At 42.3% G+C, this 23,066-nt stretch overlaps 2 protein-coding genes across 7 annotated transcripts in view; one reads left to right on the plus strand and one right to left on the minus strand.

The window, feature by feature from the left end:
• The window catches only part of BABAM2 (BRISC and BRCA1 A complex member 2), a 516,257-nt gene that overhangs the window by 474,059 nt on the left and 19,132 nt on the right, over window positions 1–23,066 (minus strand). The window lies entirely within an intron of this gene.
• The window catches only part of RBKS (ribokinase), a 107,067-nt gene that overhangs the window by 55,527 nt on the left and 28,474 nt on the right, over window positions 1–23,066 (plus strand). Inside the window, exon 8 of one of the 6 annotated variants that reach the window (XM_044772147.2) lies at window positions 4,815–5,329. The exons of the other annotated variants lie outside the window; for them this stretch is intronic. Within the exon in view, the coding sequence (XP_044628082.1) occupies window positions 4,815–4,820 (6 nt within the window). The 3' untranslated portion in view covers window positions 4,821–5,329. Of the gene's footprint in view, window positions 1–4,814; window positions 5,330–23,066 lie in introns of those variants that run through there. 6 annotated transcript variants of the gene reach the window in all.

Below are 23,066 nucleotides of genomic sequence, written 5' to 3' on the forward strand. Positions count from 1 at the left end.
AAGCCTTGTCTTTTTAAACTATGGATATGGATGGCTTTGATTTTTTTTAAATGACAAAACTCAGTGAGATACTATTTCACACTCACTAGGATCGCTGTAATCAAAAACAGCTAACAAGTGTTGGCTAGGATGTGGAGAAATTGGAACTCTCAAACAATGCTGGTAGGAATGTAAAACGGTGTAGCCACTTTGCAAAGCATTCTCAAAGTGCTTCAAAAAGTTAAATTTAGAGTCACCATATAACCCAGTAATTCTACTTGTAGGTGTATACCCAAGAGAAATGAAAGCATATGTCCGCACAAAAACTTATACACAAATGTTCATAGCAGCATTATTCATAATAGCCCCAAATTGGAGACAACCCAAATTTTCATTAACAGATGAATAGATAAACAAATTGTGGTATATACATATGATAGAATATTATTCAGCCATAAAAAGGAATACTGATAGATGATACTAAGTGAAAGAAGCCAGACATAAAAGGTCATATACTGTATGCTTCCATGTACATGAAATATCCAGAATAGGTAAATCCATGGAAACAGGGAGTAGATTGACAGTTGCCAGCGGCTGGGGAGAAGGGAGAACAGGGAGTGACTGCTCATGGGTACAGGGTTCCTCTTTGGGGTGATGAAAATGTCCTGGAACTAGATAGTGGTGATGGTTGCACAACCTTGTGGATATACTAAAAACCACTGAATTGTCCCCTTTACAGAGTGAATTTTAGGGAATTTGAATTATATCTCAATTTAGAAAACAAAGGTCAAACAACAATAACAAAAAGATCCATCTAGGCACTTCACTAAGGTTTGGATACTCTTGTGATAAAGAATCTTCCACTTAATTGCTCTACTGAATCTACTGAATGGGCTCTCAGTGTCCTCTGGAGCAGAGGTGACACAGGAAACAAGGGTAGTTATCTTCTGGGTGTGGAATCTCCCTCAGCTTTTTTTATGCTATCTTTGTCCCTTATCCAGCACTCTCTCTATGAAAATTCTTTCCTGTTCTGCACACAACTGTTCAGCCTCTTCATAAGTCTAGTGAAGAGGAGATCATTTACATGGTGAGGTGAGGAACTCCCGGGGAGGCATTTTCTTCTGTACAAATAGGCTCCTTCACTTTTCTGTCAGGAGGGTATGACTTACTCTCAGTTGATTTGTAACCTTCTCGCTTTTGTCTTCCTTCTAATCTCTTACGATGTACACCTTTAAAAAAAATCATGTTGTGCAACCTAAATATACACAATTTTTATTTGGCAGTCATACCTCAATAAAGCTGGGGGGAAAATAAATAAATCGGGGATGGCATGGATGGTGGAAACATCTTTAGTTAGTTGGCACATTGTCCACTTGAGACAGACAGCCAGCCCTGGAGGGAGCCATTGCCCATTCTACGTCAATGCTTCTGCAGACTGCTATATTCCGTTTTGCCTCAGTGTTAATAGTTGGATATATCACTTCTATTTTTACATCCATTTTTCCCATTGTACTAGAGTGAGATGGTGGCAGTAGCTGCAGATGTCCCTCAGCTCAGTTTGGAAGACATGACAGATGTGTCTCTTTTCCCATCTCTATATGTTATCTGAATCTCAGCCTCAAAATGACACAGTGCTGATGTCCTCACTCCAGTCCTTCCAACCTGAGGGTTAGGGCCTTGCCTTCTTGTGTTCACGATTGCGCTGAGTAATCACTCCATAATTTATATACCTTTAAGCATGGTAATATTTTAGGATTATTGTGCTAGTTTGATATAATATATTGTAACATTAAGTTTTCTTGGCCTATAAGCTCTGTGAAATTCTTAATATATAAATTGCTTTTCTACATGTAAATAGTTTCTATGATTTAACAATCTACATTGACACTCTAATTTCAGGAATTCGGCCCATAGGCTAAACCTGTCTTCTCAAGAATCACTCACTTTATAATAAGTCATCATAATTTGGAGTATATAAATAAGCTGAGAGTAATCCAAAGCCAGGGGCATGGGGGATCCCCTTACCTATTCTTTATGCCCGTTTCTTTCTATCCATTATCTTTGAGCCCTGTGGTATTCACAGTTGCTGGTGAGGCACTTGGCAGCATCAGCCCAGCTGCATAGATGCCCCTAAGGGACAACTCAGGCCTTGAGAATCAGCTCTAAACTGGAGATTGCACCAGCAGGAAGTGGAGATAGTTTCTGTTAAAGTTTCATGAAAGTACTCATGAGGGTAGGGCGATTGCTGGGGCTGGGGGTTATCCACAGCTTTCTAAGGTAACCTCTCCATGGTGTGTTCCCCTCATCCTGGAGTCTGGCCTTCAGCAATCCAGGCTGCTCTTAAGGATAGGTTCCCATTAGTCCAATTCTGAGGTACCATCCAGAATGACAGTTCAGTCTTTGAAAACCCACCATCTGAAGGGCCATTATTCCCATCCTGGTGTGACCTTCCCCCGCAACCTAACACCCTTCCCACCCCCTTGCCAGTGGAAAACCAAACTAATATTGCCAGATGTAATTAGAACCAATGAATTTAGGTGCTCTTAAGAGGTGTTTCTCAACTCAGACAAAACTAAGGTGCTATTTCCTGCTTATCCATAGTCTTGCTGAGAAGACCGAATGCTCACCAGTTCTTACATGGGCACTGCCATGTTAGTCTTTGTGACCCTCCTTAGACTGTGCTACCCCAGCAAACCACTCTTTCTTCCTGCCACCTCCATCTTTCTGATAAACACATACATTCTTTGCATTTGTTAATTATTAGTAGGGTTTCTGAAGGGTCTTTGTAGTTCCCAAGCCCTTTTGTCCTTGAATAGAGCCTTTGAACATTTTTGTCCAGAGACTTCTGTTACAGCCAAGATGTTTGAGTGCCCCTCACTGTTAACTGCCAATACCTGAAAAAGGGTTGGGAGAGTAAGATACTGTACATAAAATGTGACAGAATCTTGGGTGCTGAAGAGCTAAATGTAAAATAATAATGCTAACTTTAACTGCCATATCAATTTATTATCCAGGAAGTGACTGGTTTCCTTCAAATTTGACCTTAGGAGAATTAAGAGAATTAATTAAGAGAATTAGGAGAATTAAGACTCTATTGAGACTGTCACTACTCAAAGAACCTTGGGAAAACCTCTTTTAGAATTGCCTTGAGAGGCTTCATCACCTTTACCCCACTAATCACTCCATTGGTTTTTTTCTTTCTACTCATAAAATGAATACATGCTTATCAAGCAGAGAAAAATAGAAAGGTATAAAGAAGAAAATCAGATACCCATGATCCTACCACTTAGATGTAACCACTGTTATCCTTTTAGTGTAAATCCTTCCAGATTTTTTTCCATGCACATTCCTGCACTTTTGAATATCTATTAACAGAGAATTTGAATATTTGCAACAGCAGAGATTCATATGTATAATTATGGGAAGCCTCTACAACTCAAAAAGAATCAAACATTTCTCTAGAATAATGTAAATAGGCAATTCACTGAAGAAGAAATAAAAAAAGTAAAGAAATGAGACATTGTTCAACCTCACAAGAAATCAAGAATATGCAAATCAAAATAACAGTGAGGTGCCCTTTATTGCCTATAAGGTCAGCAAAAAATAAAGATTGATAATGTCAAAGTCCAAATAAATTGGAGAAAACATCCTCTCATACAATCCTAGTGGGAATGTAAATTCACACAATATTTTCAGAGGGTAATCTGACAACCAATTTTTTTAAATATGCTTTCCCTTTGACCCAGTAAATCTCCTTCTAAGAGTCTGTCCTACAGAAATGCTCCTACATACAAATATTTGTATGAGAATGTTTATTTCTGCATTGTTTGTAATAACCAAAAATTGATCAATCTACGTAATCATCAGTAAGGAAAAGTCAAATTATAATAGTATGGTGCCATTTATTTAAAAATAACTGTAGCTGTCTGTAAGTAAAAGCATATTTTAAAATCTGGAAAAAAAACTCCACCAAACTGTTTTGATCATTACTCATGGGAAGGGGAGGGAGTTGGGAGGAGGCATTATGAAAGAGGACTTCTACGTTATACTCTTTATTCTTCTGAATTGTTTGAGTTATTCCATAAGCCTATATTTTTCATGAATTACTTTGAAATTTGGAGTAAATATGACTTTGGGACATAGCAAAAAACTATTTAGAGCCACATCTAGCAAGTAAGATAGGTGATATCATTTCTCAAAGGGCGTGCTGGGCATCATTCTCACAAAGGAGCAAGTAATTGGCCACAGTTCACTCTTGGTCTCATAAAGAACCTCTCAAGCATCCCAAGATCTCCATATAAGTAGGCTGAGCAGCCCTTTGGCTTAAGATGACTTCTGAATGGATAGACTCCTGATGCCAAAGAAATAGATCTACATTACTTTCAGGTCCAGGGCACTTGAGCTTCCTGGATATTTCTGGATATTTTACTACACATTTTTGCCAGTTTTTTTCTTAATCTTTCCAAAGAAGCAATTTCCCTCAAAATATGTTACTTTATACAGTTTCCTTTGGAAGTATCAGAATAAATGTCAAAGCTGCACTGTTTCTGTTTGTTACTCAAATGCACGGCAGATCTTCAAAGAAACTTTACCCACGTTCAAGTTTTCTTTCTGAATGAATCTGCTTATATATCTCAGTTAACTCTTCAACCCTCATTCTCACAATTAATAATATAATGAATGATCCAGACTTTGGATTTGCCACATTTCTTGGTCTTTGGTTAATGGATCACCTGGAGGAGTTGTAAAAGGGGCCAGGCTATAGGTGCTGTCTCATATTTAGCTACTTAATAGTTCACAAACTTCATTGTTCACCTACCTCCTATTTGAAACAGGCCTGAATGGAATGGCTGATGAGGGATGGAGAAACATGTAACACAATCCTTTGGACACATCCTTCATATGTTGAAGCCCTAACCCCCAAAGTGACTGTAATTGGATATACGGCCTATAAGGAGGTAATTAAGATTAAATGAAGTCGTAAGGATGGAGCCCTGAAACCATAGGATTAGTGTCCTTATAAGAAGAGGCACCAAAAATCTTGCTCCGTCTCCATGTGCACTCAAAGAAGAGGTCATGTGAGCATGCAGCAAGATGGTGGCCTGCCAGGAGAAGAGGGCTCTGAAGGAAACCTATGTTGTCAGCACCTTGATCTTGGACTTCTAGCCTCCAGAACTGAGAGGAATAAATTTCTGTTAGTTAAGCCACTCAGTCTGTGGTATTTTGTCATGGTGGCCCGAGCAGACTAACACAAACAAGAAAGCAAATGAAGGTGCTTCAGAAGTGAGCTAAAGCCAATGCTGAAAAATCAGCTGTTCTGTGGGGAGAAAATAATCTGGAGTGAACTAACAGGATCAGCTTAAATGAGCTTTCTGGTGAAATATCTCGAGAGTTTTGCATATCCTTCAACTGTAATCATCAGTCCCATTGGCTAAGGACAGATGATGTCCTGAGTTCTAATCCTGTTTAGTTATTAACTAGCAGACAGCTTTGGGCAAATGACTCATCGTATTTAGGGCTCAGGTTGTTCATCCAATCATGAAGTGTCTGGAGTGGGGGATCTCTGAGGCATCTTCGACCTCTGAAATTCTTTGATTCTTACAGATTCTTGGGAACATGAGGATTCTTTGGCTAATAATGAAAAGCAGGCACTACTCTGTGCTAGGTATTGTGCTGGACTCTTTATTGCATTATCTCATATGATCAGAACAACCCTGCAAAACAGGGTTAATGCCCATTTTAGAGAGGAGGGAACTATGCTCCCAAAGGTAAACAACCTGCCCAGAGCCATACAGCTGGTAAATTGGCGGAGCCAGGAATTAATTCTAGATCTGTCTGTCTGCCTGACTCTAACATCCATGTACTCCTACCCCACCACTCTGCCTCTTGATTTGGTGGCAGTCTGCCTAGCCTTTAATCTCTCCTATTTGGCATTCCAGCACTGACTTTCCTTGTCACTTGTCATGATACAGTCTTCTGTAATTGCTCCATTTCTCTAGATCTTCAGAAGCTGCCAGATCTTGCAAATGCACTGCCTGCTTTGTGCAGTACAGTGCAGCCTCACTTAAATGCAATAACACATATATAGCCCTACGAACAGTGCCTGGCACCTGTAAGCACTCAGAACAGACTTAGCGCTCATTAGTAGGTCCTTTTGTGTCTGATTGTTCACTTTACCTGGATCATTTGGGGGTACTAGGTAGCACATACCAGGAGCTTGCATCATTCAGTATTATGCAGAGTGGGTTTGACCTTGGCTTTGTACATCACTGGAGAGAAGCCTAGGTCCCACTGCTATTCAACTCCAGCATCTTCCTATACTGGGCAAGGAGCTGGACTGCACGGATAGCGGTGTGACAGGATCATGCCAGTCCAGATATCAAAGGTTTGGGTACAGATCACTGCTATTCATTCTTGTCATTGAATGAGCAAACCTAGAAGAGAGGTGCACCACTCTTAGAGACCATAATCAAATCATCTTTTCATTAACCTTCTTTAAATAGAGGCCTGAACTGCTAACTAAAGGAGCTAGGGAAAATGTAATTCCTCTTTTTTAACATTCCCAAACTAGCTCTCTAGTTTAAGGAAAGGAAAAACACTCCTCGTTCCCTGCCTAGCAAACTCCTACCCATCCTCAAGCCCAGAGAGTTCTTTTGGAGCACCCCAATGCTTAATACAATGCTTGGCATATGATAACAGGACCTCCTGAAATAGCAAAAGCGTTCTAGTTCCTTCTGGGAAAGTAGTGTAAGAGTCACTTAGCTTCACTGAGCCCCAGTGTTCTCAGGGGCCTGGAGGATCTACAGAATCCCTTACATTCCTTAAATTCTACAATTGAGCATGCCGAAGGAGAGAGTAAATTTCAGATTAAATGTTCTTTTTTAATGATTTGAAAACAAAATAATTACCCATGTTAAAACATGTCCTTAGATTGTTTTATCTGCAGTTATAGAAAGGCCAGGCCAAAAAAATTAAGTTATAGAGGGTAAATGGCATCTCTGAAAGAAAACCCAAATGAAGCTCTGAAATAGCCATCTTAACCTTAGGAATGATATCAATAAATGGTTATGATATCTGCAAACTCTGCTGACTCTGGCTGCCAGAAAAGATGAAGATGACAAAAAGTTCACTGACTATATTGAAAGGACAGAGGACAGGTAATTGCTAAAGAGACTGATTGACAAGGCACAAGACATCTGTCATGCCCAGGGGGCCGTATTAGCTCTATTACATTACTTCCACATCAGCAGGTCACCTCATTCACTAGCTAATCAGGCAGAATTAAATATTTTAAATTATCTTTCTTAATCCTGCATGTGATCAGTTGAAAACCCTGGCTCTAAAAATCTAATTGTAACTGCTTACCAGAAATGTCATCTTCACTTTGAGGAATTGAACCAGGGCCAAATGTGAGGCTGTTTTTTCCATTTTCCTAAAGTACTGTCTCACAGCCAGAACTGGACATGCATGTACATGTGCCCAGTGCCAGACATCTTAGGGGCTCCCAAGGGGACCTGGGATCCCTGGCCTTGCTTCAGAACTCAAATATGGCCAGAGACTAAAAAAAGAGCAATAGAAGTGGAGAAGAGGGGCCTGGAGGTGGAGGTAGGATGTACAGGAAGAAACGACTGTTAAAACCTTACCAAAGTCAGGAGAGCAAAATCTAAATCTAGATCTAGAGTGTTCTGTGGGCCTGAATGGTACGTAATTGGAGGGAAAGGACATAGTTCCCTCCCAGTAAGAAGGGATGGTGTGATGTTGTGGGAGCTTGTTCACCCATCTACGATTAGGAGTTCTCAGCTTCCTACACCTAAGCCCCACTTCTCCCTGCTCCTTGAGTGTCCTGGATATCAGTGTGATAACAAGGCAGTGAGCCAGTAGCCTGCTCCTTGCCCATTTTCCTAAGCTGCTGCGGTAGCGTTCTCGAGGGCAGACCTGCCAGGACTATAGTGTAGGTCTTCTAAGTGGTTTCCCTTGTGTGGTAATTCTTCTTGAGTAGACCTGAAATTATGAGGAGGTGAAAAAACCATTTGGAGCCAAACTGTAGAGCCCAGTGAGTTGAAACTGTGCCCATTGCCCTCAGTGCCCATTGCTTCTGACAGAGGTGGACAAAGAAATGAAAAAACAGGTGTGTGGTTCATAGCTTGCTGAACATCTGTCTGTCCTTTGTATGAAAGTATGTGTATGTTGTAGGTTAGTTGTGTGTATACTTTGTATGTTCTCAAGGTTGATGACGTGTGCTCTGTGTGAATGACCTGTTAGTGGCATGAATTCCATGTGTTTATGTGTGCATGTTTGTGTGAGTAAAATGTACTACAGTAAGACAGAGTCTAAAGGGGCAACTACTCACTCTCACTTTCCTCCTCCTACTTCCATTCCTTTAAAAGCCATGGGAGTGCTCTACACTATAGCACAACCCCTGAAAAAGCTACGTGATTTGGAGATAGAGAGAGTCCAGAGGTTAGGTGAATTACGTCTCCCCTGAAAGATTCTCTAAAAACTGAAAGTTTTATATCCTTTGCCTTCCTTCGTCAAAACAAACCAAAATTGGGAAAAGAATGTTCATAGTTATATAGTCTTCTCTGTAACTTTTAGTTTTAGCATATGGGAATCTAATTGTGTAGATTAAGTTGTAAGTGAATGTAATTTGCACCAAATAACTTACAACCCTTAGTAGTCCCAAGGCCAATCAGATTTCCTACCTTCTTTCCCTCTTTCCTTCTATCCTCCCTTCCTTCCTTCCTTCTCTCCTTCCTTCTTTCTCCCTTTCCTCCCTCCCTCTCCTTCCTTCTTTATAAATTATGAAATATTTCAGTTATACTGAAAAGTATAGAAAATAATATGAACACCCATGGACCTACCACCCAGCTTTGTTAATTCTTAACAGTTTGCTATTTTTGCTTCAGGTCGTTTTAAAGAAATAAAACATTATAAACGCAATGTGACCTCTTTGCTTAAGATGCTTAGTGCTATGAAGATTCAGCCTATATCACAACATGGCTCTTTGAAACACACTTGAACAGAAGGACAGTATTATTTTGTAAGAATTTCTCTTGATCTTTTCCATTCTGCAGTTTTGCTACAATGAGTCCAGATCAGAATTTATTCTTATTTATACTGCTCACAATTCTTTGTTCTTCCTGAATCTCAGCATTTATGTTTTTCATCACTTCTGAAAAATTCTCAACCATTCTGTTTTTTATTTTGCTTCTCCCCTGTTTTCTCAATTCTCTCCTTCTGGAACCCCTATAAGGTATATCTTTTCTATTCTTCATGTGTTTGAAAACTGCTGGAAAGAGAAGCTTAAATAGGGTTTCTTCACAGTCAGGATCCTCAGGCTGCCTGTCACCTTATTCTTGGAGCATCCTGGGAATTCCAGGGTTGATGAAACAAAAGTGACCTCTAGAAGTGAAAACAGTCCTTTAAGAAATGGAAAAGACCCCCGTGGGAAATTATGGCAAAATGGGGTGAGGAGCACCCCACTGTGTACTCATTTATTCAGCACACTTTATTTGAATTTTCTGCATGCCACACAGCAGGTGTGCGCTGGTGTAATAGGGCGTCACTGGTGTAATAAGACAGTCCCTGGGCACAAAGAGCTTAAGTCTAGAAGAGTATGTAGCCCACACAGTCAGAATAAGTGCCGTGATAGGGATGCACCTGAGGTGCTGGGGAATGCAGTTGACGGGCCCACCTGGCCTGAGGAGCCCAGGGAGCTTGCTTTGAGAGGGCAAGGGAAGGAGGTGAGCTGAAGGATAAGTCAGCTTGGTGAAGGGTAACCCAGGCAGAGGCAGCAGCTCATGAAACGACCCAGGGCCAAGAGAACATGTCATGTTTGTGCCTTTTTAAGTAGCTCTGTTTGGAAAGAGCTTAGAGTACAAGAAAGAGTGAAAAAGGATGAGGTGCAACCATAAGAGGGATAGGTTGTGAACAGCTTCATTTGCCACAAGTGGGAATTCACACTTTCTCTTTAGGGCAATGGGGAGCCATTGAAGAGTTTAAGCAGGGGATGGATTCACTCCAATTTTTGCTTTATAAAAAGATTAACATGGCACTGTGTGAAGAATACATTGGTAATTATAATACTAGAAGTTGGGAGAACCATCCAAAGACTGTTGCGTGGATCTAGTGAGAGATTATGGCAGCCTGGGCTGGGGAGGTGGCAACAGGGATATTGAGAAGTGGGTTTAAGAACTCTTAAGAATTCAAAGGACATAATGGTAGTTCATTTTCTTTAAAAAAAAAAAAGGGGGGGTGGAGAGGACTAAGTCAGATGCTTATTTCATGGTCAAAACAAATATAGCATTCTGCCAGTCTCTATGGTTCTCAACATTTTTTTGAGCCCTGACTCACCAAGGGCTAAGACCTACTCTCATTAGAAACAGTTAATATCATGAGTGATTCTCTTCAGATGGCACAGGAAGACGCCTGTGTAATTTACAAAAAAAAAAAATGAAATGCTCAGGTGATTCCTATGTGCCCTTCCATTGGGTGTGCCTGGCTGCCTGCCACCCCCATTTTGGAGAATGACTGATCTATGCAACAGAGAGCATTTGGAGCAGAAATTTATCTTTCATTTAAAGTAAATCACATTTGAAGGAAACTCTTTTGCAACATAATGCTGGTTCAGATATCTCGCCCCACCACCTGTGCCTTACACACTAGCTTACACCTGATAGAAACGCGGCCTTCAGGTAACTACACACTCTCCTCCTGACGAAGTGACAAATGAGCCAGTATGTGATGAATCTGGATTGTGTAGACAAAAATACCAGGTATTCCAGCCAAGACATACACAGTGTAGTGTGAATCACCCACACCAGCTTTTAGCACACTTAGATTCACAGAACAATTGCTCAGTTCCTTCCTTTGCTTTCAGAGTGTAGACCTGGCCCAAGACCCAAGAGTAAAGCAGGAACTATAAGGAAGCAGAAACATTATAAATAACCCAGAGAACCCTCTTATAACAGCAACTGCCTGCTGATTTTGTGGCCTAACAGCTCAAGCAAAAAAAGGATATAAATACAATATTGTGCAATGACTAATTACTCAAAATTTTGTGCATCAGCAGAAGTGGAACCTGTGGTTGGTGCTAATATTATCAAATGCCTGTGTTATTTAATAATCTGGTAGCTTTATATTATTTAGCATGCAATTTTCACAGAGAACAATGATTTTATTTCAAGTACCTCTCACTGAAATAAAAAAGCAGCTGTTAGAAGATGAACATTTGGCAGAAAATGTTTCAGCAGAGTCTTTTGTGAGATACTAAGTCATATTGGATTAACTGTTTTCTGTCTAGAATAGTGGAACCACAAAGAAATAAGATCACTGACCAGAGAAGGCAAGGCCAATCTTTAGAACCCAGTGAATCACTAAAAGATATTTTAGTTTTAAGTGCCGTTTATTCACCAGTATATAAAGTTATTTATATACAAAGCTTCCATTAATATTGCCTGAAGAATGGGCCTTTTCTATTCCAGTTTTAGCTCGCAGTCAGGATTCTTCTTCTCTTTCATTAATACTGGAATTCTTTAAATTATAGAATAAATTAATCAACCCAGACATTTTGGCCAGAATGGGGTTTTTAACCAGTTTTCAGTCTCCACAGGCCATTCTCTGTGGCTAGCCAGACAGAGGAGCAGGGAGGGCTGTGACCGAGCACGGCGCCTGCTGAGCACCTGCTGGCCCTGCCCATGAACCTGAAGAGGGCCCTGGCAGCCTGCTGGGCTCCTGGCCTCATGGCGCACCCACTCCCAGATGACCAGAGCAGGGCTGAATCCCAGACTGACAGTAGACCCTCACTTGTTTTTCAAGCTGGCCAACCACTGGTCAAACGAGGGCTATACTGGAGAGGAAGTGACATCATGACATGGCTGCTGAGCACAGCCAGTTTCAGCCAAAGAACATTATGGTTGAGCTGCTTTCGTGTGGCCATATTGATTCAGGAACATTTTTCATATTAAATTTTTATAATTATCAATAAAACAATTTCTCTTCTTTTCTAAACTATCATGCAAGGTACAAAGTAAACAGCTTCACCCTATCCCCATTTCCCACTCCTGGGGTGGAGTGAGTGATGGGTAAAGATAAAAAGTGGAGGAAGAGTTTTCAGAGATGGCTGAGGATTGCTTATAGTGTAAAGTCTAGGCTTGGGCTGAGGGTGGCATGAGCTTGCAGAACAGGGGTGGGGTCAGGGGTGTCTGTTTTGTATGTTATTTGGTGATGTGAGACAGTATGCCTGCATTTTTTACATAGTTTTTTTTTTTTTTTTATGCAAGTGATAGATCAAAACAGCTTCATAAAAATGCCCCATTTCAATACTGGTGTGACTGGCCAACCCAAAGCCCATCAACTGGAAGCTGAGAGTGGCCCCTAGGCCCTGAGTCAGGCCCCAGATGGAGCCAGCAGTGGCCTCTGTCAATATGATCCATTGGCTGACTTAGACCAGGAGCCATTTGTCACCAATAATGGAGCCAGATCAGCCCGTGGTGCTGACCTCGGAGGTAGCCAGAACCACAGCCATGTCCAGTCATGTGGGAAGGTTAGGATGGGTGAAACACGTGGCATCAGGCAGGTGATATCTTGCCTTTGACTCAATTTTAGATCAAATTGAAGTGATACAGTTATTATGATCTGTTACAAATAGTTACTAAATACTTGTAGGGTACCTATAAATGAAGAATCTGTCAGTTCTGGGATGCAAGTTGGTAGAGTTTTTCTTATTCTCTAGTAGTTGACTTTTAATTAATATGCTGAAAATTGAAAGACCAGAGTGATTCTCTAATACTGCTGACATTCTTTTTGGGGAATGAAATGCTGCCTTGAACGATACATCAGCCCCACCTTACTTTGATTTTGCTCTCAACCCCTCATTGATCCTTCTCTGTTTTCATCCATCTAAATGAAAGAAGGCTCTAGCCCCATAAACCTCATTCCAGGTGGAAATGCATAATTCAAGAGAAATACTGATGTCAAAGAAGAGAAGGCACACCAATTTGTGTCAGCAGTTGCTGTAAATTAGAGAGGAGTACAAGGAGAGTTTAATGTAATGTAGAATTGAAAATAAAATTAGAACCAATATTTAAGCAGTCCTCCGCCCCTTTTTTCCCTGCTGTGACATGAAGGATTGACTCCCAGTGTTAAGTACCTAATGTAGTTCATTCTTTTCTGCTGGAATTTTTTCCCCCATAAAATGTAGCATGCTTATCTTTGGCATCCAAAATTAGATCTTTTCACCTTTTCCATTCTAATCTCAACAGAAAAGTCAGGGTAGGAAGAGTCGAAGTTTTTCTCTCATATTCCATATCCATTATGTTGGCAGCGTAGAAAGGACCCCTGCTATACCAGTCCGACTAGTTCAGCTGCTGTAAATAGCTATTAATTCTTCCTTAACAGTGATTCTCTCTAATATGAATGTCACCTCCATGGTTTCTTTTCTTTTTCTAAAGCTGGAAAATAAAAGGTTGATAATGAACATCTCACACATGTACTACTATGCAAGGTGTCCCTAAACACTCAGGAGAAGAATTCTTCAGCACACATCCAAAAGACTTGTTCTCCCCTTTAAGCTAGTTACATTTAGTCCAATCAAACTGCCATTGCTCAGAACCTTTTTGGGACTCTTTATTCGAATTTCCTTTAGAGTTGGTATTGTTCTTTATAGTTGCACATTGTTTTTGGCCAGTGGTGGAATTCTCTAGCTTGATCCCCCACCTTAATCACTAGACTTGGTTTTAAATGATTCACTCTTTCCAGAAATAAATTCCTTAGGATAGTGGTTCTCAAAGTGCAGCCTTAGACCAGCAGCATCAGTATCACCTGGGAACACATTAGAAACACAAATCCCGGGCCTCACCCCAGATTTAATGGATCAGAAACTTTGGGGGTGGAGCCCAGCAATATGTGTTTGAACAAGCCCTCCACACAATTCTGAGGCATACTCTAGTTTGAGAACCACCTACTTAGAAGACGAAATATTGCCTTCAGTGAGGATATTCAAAGATATCCTACAGATTTTGAAGGTATTCCAAAGAAGAAGTTTCAAAATCTTTTTAAGCCAAGTTGAGTACGTGTATAGCCTCTCCAGAGGAGTGTTTTAATGGAGACTGACCTTCAACTGAGGTGTCCCAGTTCTGCCACCTAGCCGTTTGATTTTGAGCAAGTTCTTATACTTGGTTTCTCATCTGGAAAATGAAAGACCCACCCTAACTCCCTCACACACTGTGATGAGATTCAACTTGAATCGCATCTGCAAACATGCTCTGTAAACCAGAAAGTACTACGTGAAAGTGAAAGTTATGTCATTCTGCAGACAGGATTCTGGTAGTCTGAGCATTTTGTCAGGGCAAAGAGTTGGGGAAAGGCCAATACTATATTTATCATGTCCTTGGCGAGATCCACCTTTTTGTCTTTATAATGACTGATTTATCACCTTGGTGGATGTGTCTCAGATTCTGCCATTTCAGCCCAGCAAATTATCTGGTGTTAAGAGAGGAAAAACTTGTAGCCTGATTAGTGGCTACAAGGGGCTAGAAAAATATATCCATTTTCAGACATGCTGTTTTCTATGGAAAGCTTTGTGATGATCGGTAAGGACTGACTGTATCTGTGGGCACTGAAGCTCTCATGACCAGAACTTCTCACATGCTAGCGGTTAAAGGGTCTGTACTGAAACCACCCATTTCCCCACCGTGCAAGGGAGTCATGACCTTCAAGGAAGAAACTAAGTGTCCGTTGCCACATATTAATCATTGCAGAGAAGACCAAAAGGAAAATCCCTCAAGCAAATCAAATCTATAGAAACCGAGATTTAAAAACCAGACCAGTTAATGTGTCTGTGCTTGAGAAGAATGTGGGCGGATTTTACCTTAGAGGTTAGCTTTTACAAACAACTCCACAGACGAATTCTTAAACAGCAAGTTCCTGGTGCATTTATAATTTAACTTAAAAACTTTACAGACTGTTTAGTGAACATATCTGGGCAGGAAGGAAGCTAAATCTGTTGCCTTCGTACTTATTGGGAATGCAGTTTGAGTAACAGAACAGTTCCCACTAGGCCAACATCAACTTCACTTTTCACACAAAGTGCCAGCTCAGATCAAGAGATTAGGTATGAATCTAATTGGTTAAATGTGATTAAACTTTTGGTTAATTATAGAATAAGCTATTGGTTAATGATTGAATTAGAATATGAAATTATTTTGCTCAAAAATGTGTGCCTATTTAACAAATCTATAGAGACAGAAAGTAGATTAGTGCTTCCTAGGCCTGGGGTAGTGGGGAAGAATGAAGAGTGACTGTTAATGGGTACAAGGTTTCTTTTAGGGGGGACAAAAATTTCTAAAATTAGACTGTGGTGACGGTTGCTCAATCCTGTCAATATACGAAAGAACATTGAATTGTATACTTTAAATGGGCAGATTATATAGTACGTGAATTATATCTCAATAAAGCTGTTTAAAAAAGAAAATCAAATAGCTAATAAATTGTAAAGCCAGGGGAAACACTGTGCCTATTTAAAAGACAGAAATAAAAATCACTCAAAACTGCTGCATGCAATTTCATACATGATTAATATGAAATAGTGATCATTTGAACTATATTAAGGCACAAAATATTTGCTCTTTCTTTTAATCACAGAGTATTTTAAAAGCAGGCTATCTCAGCGTAATAATTAAAATTTAAATGTAATAAATTAAGGTAGTTAATAGTAGAAAGCAAAGTCATGGACATTTATGACATAATGATTTGTCCATGTTCCCTACAGATTAATTTAGAATAAAAATCAGCAGCACTTACACAATAATGATAAGAAAACAAGATTCTCATTGTCCATCTCGATGTTCCTAAACTGATCTGTTTAGGGAAGGCTGGAAGGTCGAGGGTGGAAAGGATGTGACCTCATCCTTATGATGTAAATATGCACTGATAAGAGAAGATAAAAATATTCAGATTTGAGCTGTGAAACAGGGCTCTTGTGTAAGCAGCATCGTATCTCATGGTGTGTTTATCAGACAGACCGCTCAGTCTCGTCTGCCTAGGGGAGAACCTTTGCACTTTCCTGCCTTGGGAAGAAGACAGGTCAGGCCACACTAGTTTAATCTCCTTGTTAAACTCCTCCCTCCAAGGCTTGGGGCTTGCCCAGGCTCACTGGTGGCCATGGAGACTGTAGATTGAGGTAAACAGGAGAAGAACTGGCTGGGAGATGTAGGAATTTCTGGCTCAGTGGAAAGAAAGCAGGGAGCTACCAACACCTGCCTAGTGTGCCTGCAATTGAGAGATTGCCAGTGAGGGCTTCTTAATGTGCTGGAAGACCCTGGCTGGGCCACTGGCAGTTCTTTGGGGTGAGAGGCCCTACTTCAGTGTTTCTCAAACATTTTTTCATTAATCACCACCCACCTACCCCAAAGAGACTTTTAAGATTTTCTTTTTCCTAATTGCTGTCTTTCCCTATGAAATTTTAGTATCACTATATATATTTGTTTACATACTGTGGCCCTTTAGAGAGCCACACATCGTTGTAATATCTAAGTTTTATTTACTACAACCCCCTCCCTTCCATGCAAGCATGAATTTTCACCCCATGGAGGAGATACTGCCCCAGCTGAGAATGCATGCCCTGGATGGAGTGAAGGGTCTAGGAAGGGCCTTTCTCTTTCTGCTCACCTGAGTGGGTGGTGAAGTCAATCACACGGAGGAGGTGGATCAGGTGGCCCCCAGTGTCCATCACTAACCAGGATAGGCCCCAACTTCAGGTTCCAGCACAGCTAGAGGAATGTCCTCTAAAATCACATTGTCCCTGCACCATCTGTTTAGCCTGCCTGCTGTCCTCTGGGCTCTGCCAGCACCTCCTCTCCCTGGGCAGCAACCCTCTGCCCAGTGGCTGGCTGCTGTGATGGAAAATGGGGTCCTCCATCAAAGCAACAGTGCAGGTGGAGGTGCGCAGCCTTCCCTGCCAGCAGGTCACCCTCTTCCCATTCTGTCTTCCAGCCCATCCCAGCTCTTGGCCTGCCCCAGAAGCCTCACTCATTGTTCCCTCTCTGTTCATTCACCCCAAATGAAAGCATGAAATTTACCAGGTTTCTCCAGTCTTGCACTGACTAGAGGGACCTTTATACTCTTCACTTTACATTTCTTTAATCTCCTACTCCTGACCTCTTTAAAGGTCTCATTAAGTATCTCCCCTGCCTCCACAGAGGAATAGATTTCAGAGACCTCAGCACATACAGATGGCCACTGCTAGAACTCTCTGAAGCCTGGCCTCCTTTGTAACCAAGAACTACAGCACACTGGCTTCTGCCTCTTCCTGCCTGCAAGAGCATTCCTGGATGCCCTCATCCTTCTACTCTGAGCCGGGAACATAAAGCCAGTCACAGCATAAACCCCTTGCCCTAGGATCTATAGGATCATGACCCTCTTTATTCCTTAGAACCCTTGTCTAGCTCCTTCTGACCTGGGTCATGGGCTGTCATTTCCAAAAAACATTATCAAATTAAGGGACCTCTGAGGGGCCAGCCCTGTGGCCGAGTGGTTAAGTTTGCGCGCTCCACTTTGGAGGCCCAGGGTTTTACCAGTTTGGATCCTGGGTGCAGACATGGCACCGCTCATCAGGCCATGTTGAGGCAGCGTCCCACATGCCACAACTAGAAGGACCCACAACTAAAAAATATATATATATATACACACACACACAGACAACTATATACTGGGGGGATTTGGAGAGAAAAAGCAGGGAAAAAAAAGATTGGCAACAGTTGTTAGCTCAGGTGCCAATCTTTTTTTTTTTTAAAAAAAAGATGGAAACAAAAGCATTACAAAAAAAAAAAGGGACCTCTGAGATGACACCATCAAGTCTATCCCACCCTTGTTGAATACCATTCTGCTCCAGGCACTGTGCTAGGCCTTTTCACATTATCTGATTCAGTATTTACAGTAGCCTTATGAGGTAGCTTCCCAATTTACAGATAAATAGTCAGAGAAACATTGAGTGACTTGCCAGAGTGGTGAAATCAGGACTTAAACCCAGGTCTGTCTGACTCCAAACCATTTACTACATTGTTCCAGTTGAGAAAACATGTTCCCAGTTGAGAGAAACATTTTGCCCAGTATGTACAGAGGGGCTTCACTGTAGGTGTAAAGCTAATGAATTTACCATCTTAAAAGATGACACAGCTAACAAAAAGGGGAGAAGGCAGGTTTTAAAGCCAGGTTGGTTTGTTTCCTCTGTGCTGCTTCCCCAAGGTTCATGACACCATGTCTCCTGCCAGTCCATGATTAGCTCTTTAAGGACAAAGAATGACTTTCACTTTCCCAGGCCCAACCAGATGTTCATGCCTCAACATCCTGCAAACAGGAACAAGGCAGAAGCCCCATTCTTAGAACTTAGAAGCAAGAGCAAAGCAGGACTTGCAACCAAGCTAGCCTAAGGGTGAGCCACCTCAGCAATTGGTGCAGCCCTCCTGCATGGAGGTGGAAGGTAGCAGTGGCCCGGGGGTGTACATTGTTCTCTCCCTTCCTGAACCCCTTGCAGTATTCTTTATTAGTGAGAAGAAATAGTGCATTGAATTGGGATTTAGTCATGTTATATCCCATTTGCCTTTTCCCTGGCCTCTAAAACCACAAGCCTGGCTGAGGAATTCAGGTCCACAGCGTAGGCTTTGAATAGTTTTGTGTAGGGAGAGGTTTTGAAAAGAAAGGAAAGTGGTATCTACTTGTCAGATGGAATGTGTTAAGACATCGAGGAGGAATGCAAGAGCTTTAACTGTTAGGGTCCCTCGGCAGTTTGGTTGATGAATCACCCAGCGTGGGTACAGATTCCTAACAAATGAAGCCTCATGCTGACATCATTCTTGCAAGATCGTCTGGGATCTGTTGTAGCCGCCTGACAAGTTCTTACCTTGGGGATTTTCATCACATGGGTTTTTTTCCCAACCCCTCATGCCTTCCAACTCACCCACTTTTTTATCAACTAGACTTTAGCAAACTAGAGCTTTCATAAGTCTGTCTCACTGTCATCCCTCCTACAGGGCATTCTTGGGACAGTGTGTGTTCCTTACCTGATCACTCAGCACCCATCCTCCTTAGAGTCTTTGATTCACTCAGCTTGTATTTTGACAGTAAGCCAGGTATTGCGCTAGTCTGAGGTGTGGAAGTGATGAAGACCAAGGAGGAAGGCAGGAGTATCTGGGAGGGTACCTAACCCAGACTCATAGAATCAGGGAAAACACAGTGCTTTGAATATAGTGCCCCAGATTTTCACTGAGGAGGTACCACAAGCTGAAAAGATAAGAAGAAGCCCATGTTTAGGCAGAGTTATGAGCTCAATTCCGGCATGTTGAGTTAGAGTTGCCTGCAAGAGACATGAGGCTGGTCGAGCATACTCACAAGTAGTTAGATATATGAATCCAAAGACAGAGGAGAATCTGGGCTAAAGATATTGACTTAAGACTCATGGTATTCATAGCAGTTGACACTATAACTGCATAGTAGTTGAGACACCCAGGAAATTATAGGGAATGAGAAGGGCAGTGAGCCAAGGGCAGAACCCAAGGGAATACCAACATCAGCAGTGCAGGCAGAGGAAGAAGGACCCATGATAGTGACAAAGAAGGAGGGTCAGAGAGACACAGGGACCCAGGAGAGTCCCTTCCTGCTCTGGGCTTCTTCCTGATCAACTTTGCAATGCTTCTCTCCCTCCTAAACCTTCCACCTAAGCCCTCTGGCTGTCCTATTCCTCATAAGTCAGCTCTTTTATGTCCTTAACTCTCCATACAGCCCTCCCAGGTGAAAGCTGCTCCTGATCCCAAAGCACATTCATTGCAGCTTCCAGCCATCCTTCTTCTACCCTCCTGTAGATATTCCTGCATCTTTGAGACTCATGCAATTCGCTTATATAGCTTTGACCTCCTTTCCTGATCATTTTCTGTTTATCTAAGACTCTGACATCTACGTTGCCATTTTTCTTTCCACCCCAATGCTACTATCATATAGGATGACTTCAGTCCCATGAGGATGAACCATCACCAAGTCTCATAGTTCCTAGGTGCCCTCACCTTCAGTGACTCTCCACCTCTACTCCAGCCTCCCACTCCTGTGATGACTCCCAGGAAAGGGTTAATACCTGTCACCGCTTCAGTTCTGCAGGAATAAACTCACATCCTACTCTCTGACCAGCTCTCTCACCTCTTCTCCTACACTTGTTCTCACTTTTCCTTAGTTCCCTCCATTTTCTTCTGACCTGTCAACCTCATCCTGACCTCTCTTCCTTCTTCACTCAGGTTACACTCTCTGGTTGTTCATATGAAGTATTCTTTCCTGAAACCTTTGCTTCCTTTTCACCCCGACTCTTCCCCAACACCTGCCCCAAGCATACAGAGGGAAATGGGACACCATATGGAGGGGCAGCATTAGAGATTCACGGTCTTCACTCTCTCATCCCTGTCATTCTTTATCACTATAGAAAACATAAGCTCTTCCCATGAGGAAATAGGAAAATTTGAGGAGTAGCCAAAAGCCCAATCTCTCTCTCCCAAAATAGCTCCTCCACCTGCTCTTTGCTGGATTTCCACACCGATGTCCTTGGTACAACTCTGGACTGCCATTTACCACCTTTATTTTTACCTTGGGCAAGTTTTTTAACCTCCTTGAATCTTAGTTTCCTCAGTTTTAAAATAAGGATCCCTCAGGGTTGCTGCCAGCCTCTGTGGCGCTTTGTGCAAATTAGAAGGTGCCCCTCTGAATAGGCACACAGCTTGGTGAGCCGAGCCTGGCCTGCAGACCCTCAGTCGCCCCCTCACCTGGGTGCCCTTGTGCAGTGCCACCTTATATAACCATACACTGCAGCCCAACTACGCCTACCTCCACAGGTTTCTTGTGAAATAAAGGCAAAAGCATGCACAGCAGGGAGCCTGACTCTGGCAGAACCTCAGCCAAAAGAGCTAACGTAGACCACTGTGACTTGGATTAATGTGTAGCGGGCTCCACTGGAGTGGCACCTTCAGCCATTTTCAAGCATTTACTGCCAGCTCCATGAGGTCTATCAGTGTGCTCCTATCTCTCATCAGACAGCAGAGCCCTGAGAGACTAGGGTGTGAGCTGGTAAGTGCAGTGAGGGAGCAGACCCGTGGTCATAGTCAAGGGCTTCAGGTGGGCCAGGGGCAGTGGGAGGGAATAGGGAATGAGGCAGTTGGGCAGAGAGGATGATCTGAAAAGGAGGAGAAAGGCAACCAGCCTCCCCAGGGCATCATTGCCTCAGGTCCTGGCGGCAGAGGCTGCTCACGCCAACCCCACACCCTAGTAGTGGGTGCTGCCCTCAGGAGCTCCCGCCTCTCAAATTCTCCTCTTGGGGTCCTCTCACCAGCTGCTCATGAGTGTCATCGCTACCGCACCAGCCTTGCAGAGCGCCTGGACCCCTCCACCCACCCACCTGACTAGAAGGCTCAAGTATTCCATGCAGCAGGTTTTGCCGTCATTTTACTTCACTGATACTCCAACTGCCTCCTCAGGTACCAGAGACCATAGCTTCTCAGAACCCAACTGTGTGAAGGCCCTCGGGAAAGCAGGACTTTCAGATTCTGTAAGAACAGCTCTTCCTCGAGAGGAAATCATTGTGAGAAGGCAGTGGATAGTAGCCACATGGGGATTTTTATTGAAGAAAGATGAATTATGCCTCACCCCTTTTGGCACAAAAATAATTTTCAGTAAAAGGTTAAAACCATCATGTTGTATCAATGAGAACCATTCCATTATTCCAAGAATGATTGATTGGGAAGTACTTCACTTACAGGAAAATCACAGTGATACAATACAGCTTCCACTTTTAAAGCACTTTCCATTAAAAAAAAAATCATAGCAATGTATAAAAATAGTTATACTGAATATGCGAATCAACAGCAGAGTAATTTATTGGCACTTGAAAGCCTTGTGGTATAAACAGATTCAACAATGAGAATATCAAGTAACTGAGCCGTGGCGACCTAAGCTCCATTTCACTAACACAACAGAAAGTCACATGTGGTTCATCTGGCCACCTTGGAGGAGATCACGGGAAGAGCAGCACACGATGGAACTAGGGCCAATAGCTCAGGAAAGCCCACAGCACTGGGTAAGGCAGTGAGAAAGACGAAGGGGACAGAGATGTGGTGTAACCCCCCAAAGAGTTTTCAAATTGTCTCAGACTGTAGGCCTGTACACAAAATAGTACAATGTCTTAAGTGTCCTAAGAGAAGTGCAAAGGATTATGAGATATCAAAAGGGACAGAGATTCTTTTTAGTTTTTTAGCTTAGTGGTTTCCTTCCTTCTCTCCTCCCTCCCTGCCTGCCTGCCTTCCACAAACATTTACTGGTGTAATGTGAACAAAGCCTGGGATCAACCGGGTCTGGATGCAGATTGCAGCTCTGCCATTTACTAGCCGTGCGACCCTGAACAAGTTATTTAATGTCTCTAAGACTTGGTTCCCTCAAGTTTCAGGGGGAGTCATTGTACAGCTGAAATGAGATTAGTATTGTTGTGTGTATAAAGTACCCAGCTTTGCTCCCTCCTGATGCAGAGCAAACAGTAAAAGTTCACTTCCTTCCTTACCCTTCCATTCCTCTGTGAAGATTAAGTAGTACTTTTCCACCCTTTCATGCTTAAATTTCAAAGAGCTTTTCCACTGTTGGATCTAATATGACTTTTAAGATCCTATTTACTGGTCTTCATGTCTTTGAACTGATGGCCCCTGTCAACCAGGAGCCTCCCTACTTCATGTTTTTGGACTCAGAGGCCCGACTGCTGCCCTCTTTGTGAAGAAGACCATGGAACACCACCTCTTCCCCCACCATCTCACGTCTGGTGCAAAGGTCAAGACTGGGGCAGCTGAGAGCTGATCCATCAGCAGTCATTAACTGAGCATATACTACTTTTAAGGATTGCATAACTCTGGGGAGTCACCAAGGAAAGAACTAGACAAGATTTATGACCTCTCATAAGACTTTAACTCATGGGGATTGCTTCATTCAAGGTTCTTGGTTAAAAACAAAAGTGACCAGTTGTGCTACTGGCATGGGCACTGGATGCCATCACAACAGTGCTGCCACTAACATCC

The sequence above is a fragment of the Equus asinus genome, chromosome 6 (genome assembly GCF_041296235.1).
Source record: "Equus asinus isolate D_3611 breed Donkey chromosome 6, EquAss-T2T_v2, whole genome shotgun sequence".
NCBI classification, from domain to species: Eukaryota; Metazoa; Chordata; class Mammalia; order Perissodactyla; family Equidae; genus Equus; species Equus asinus.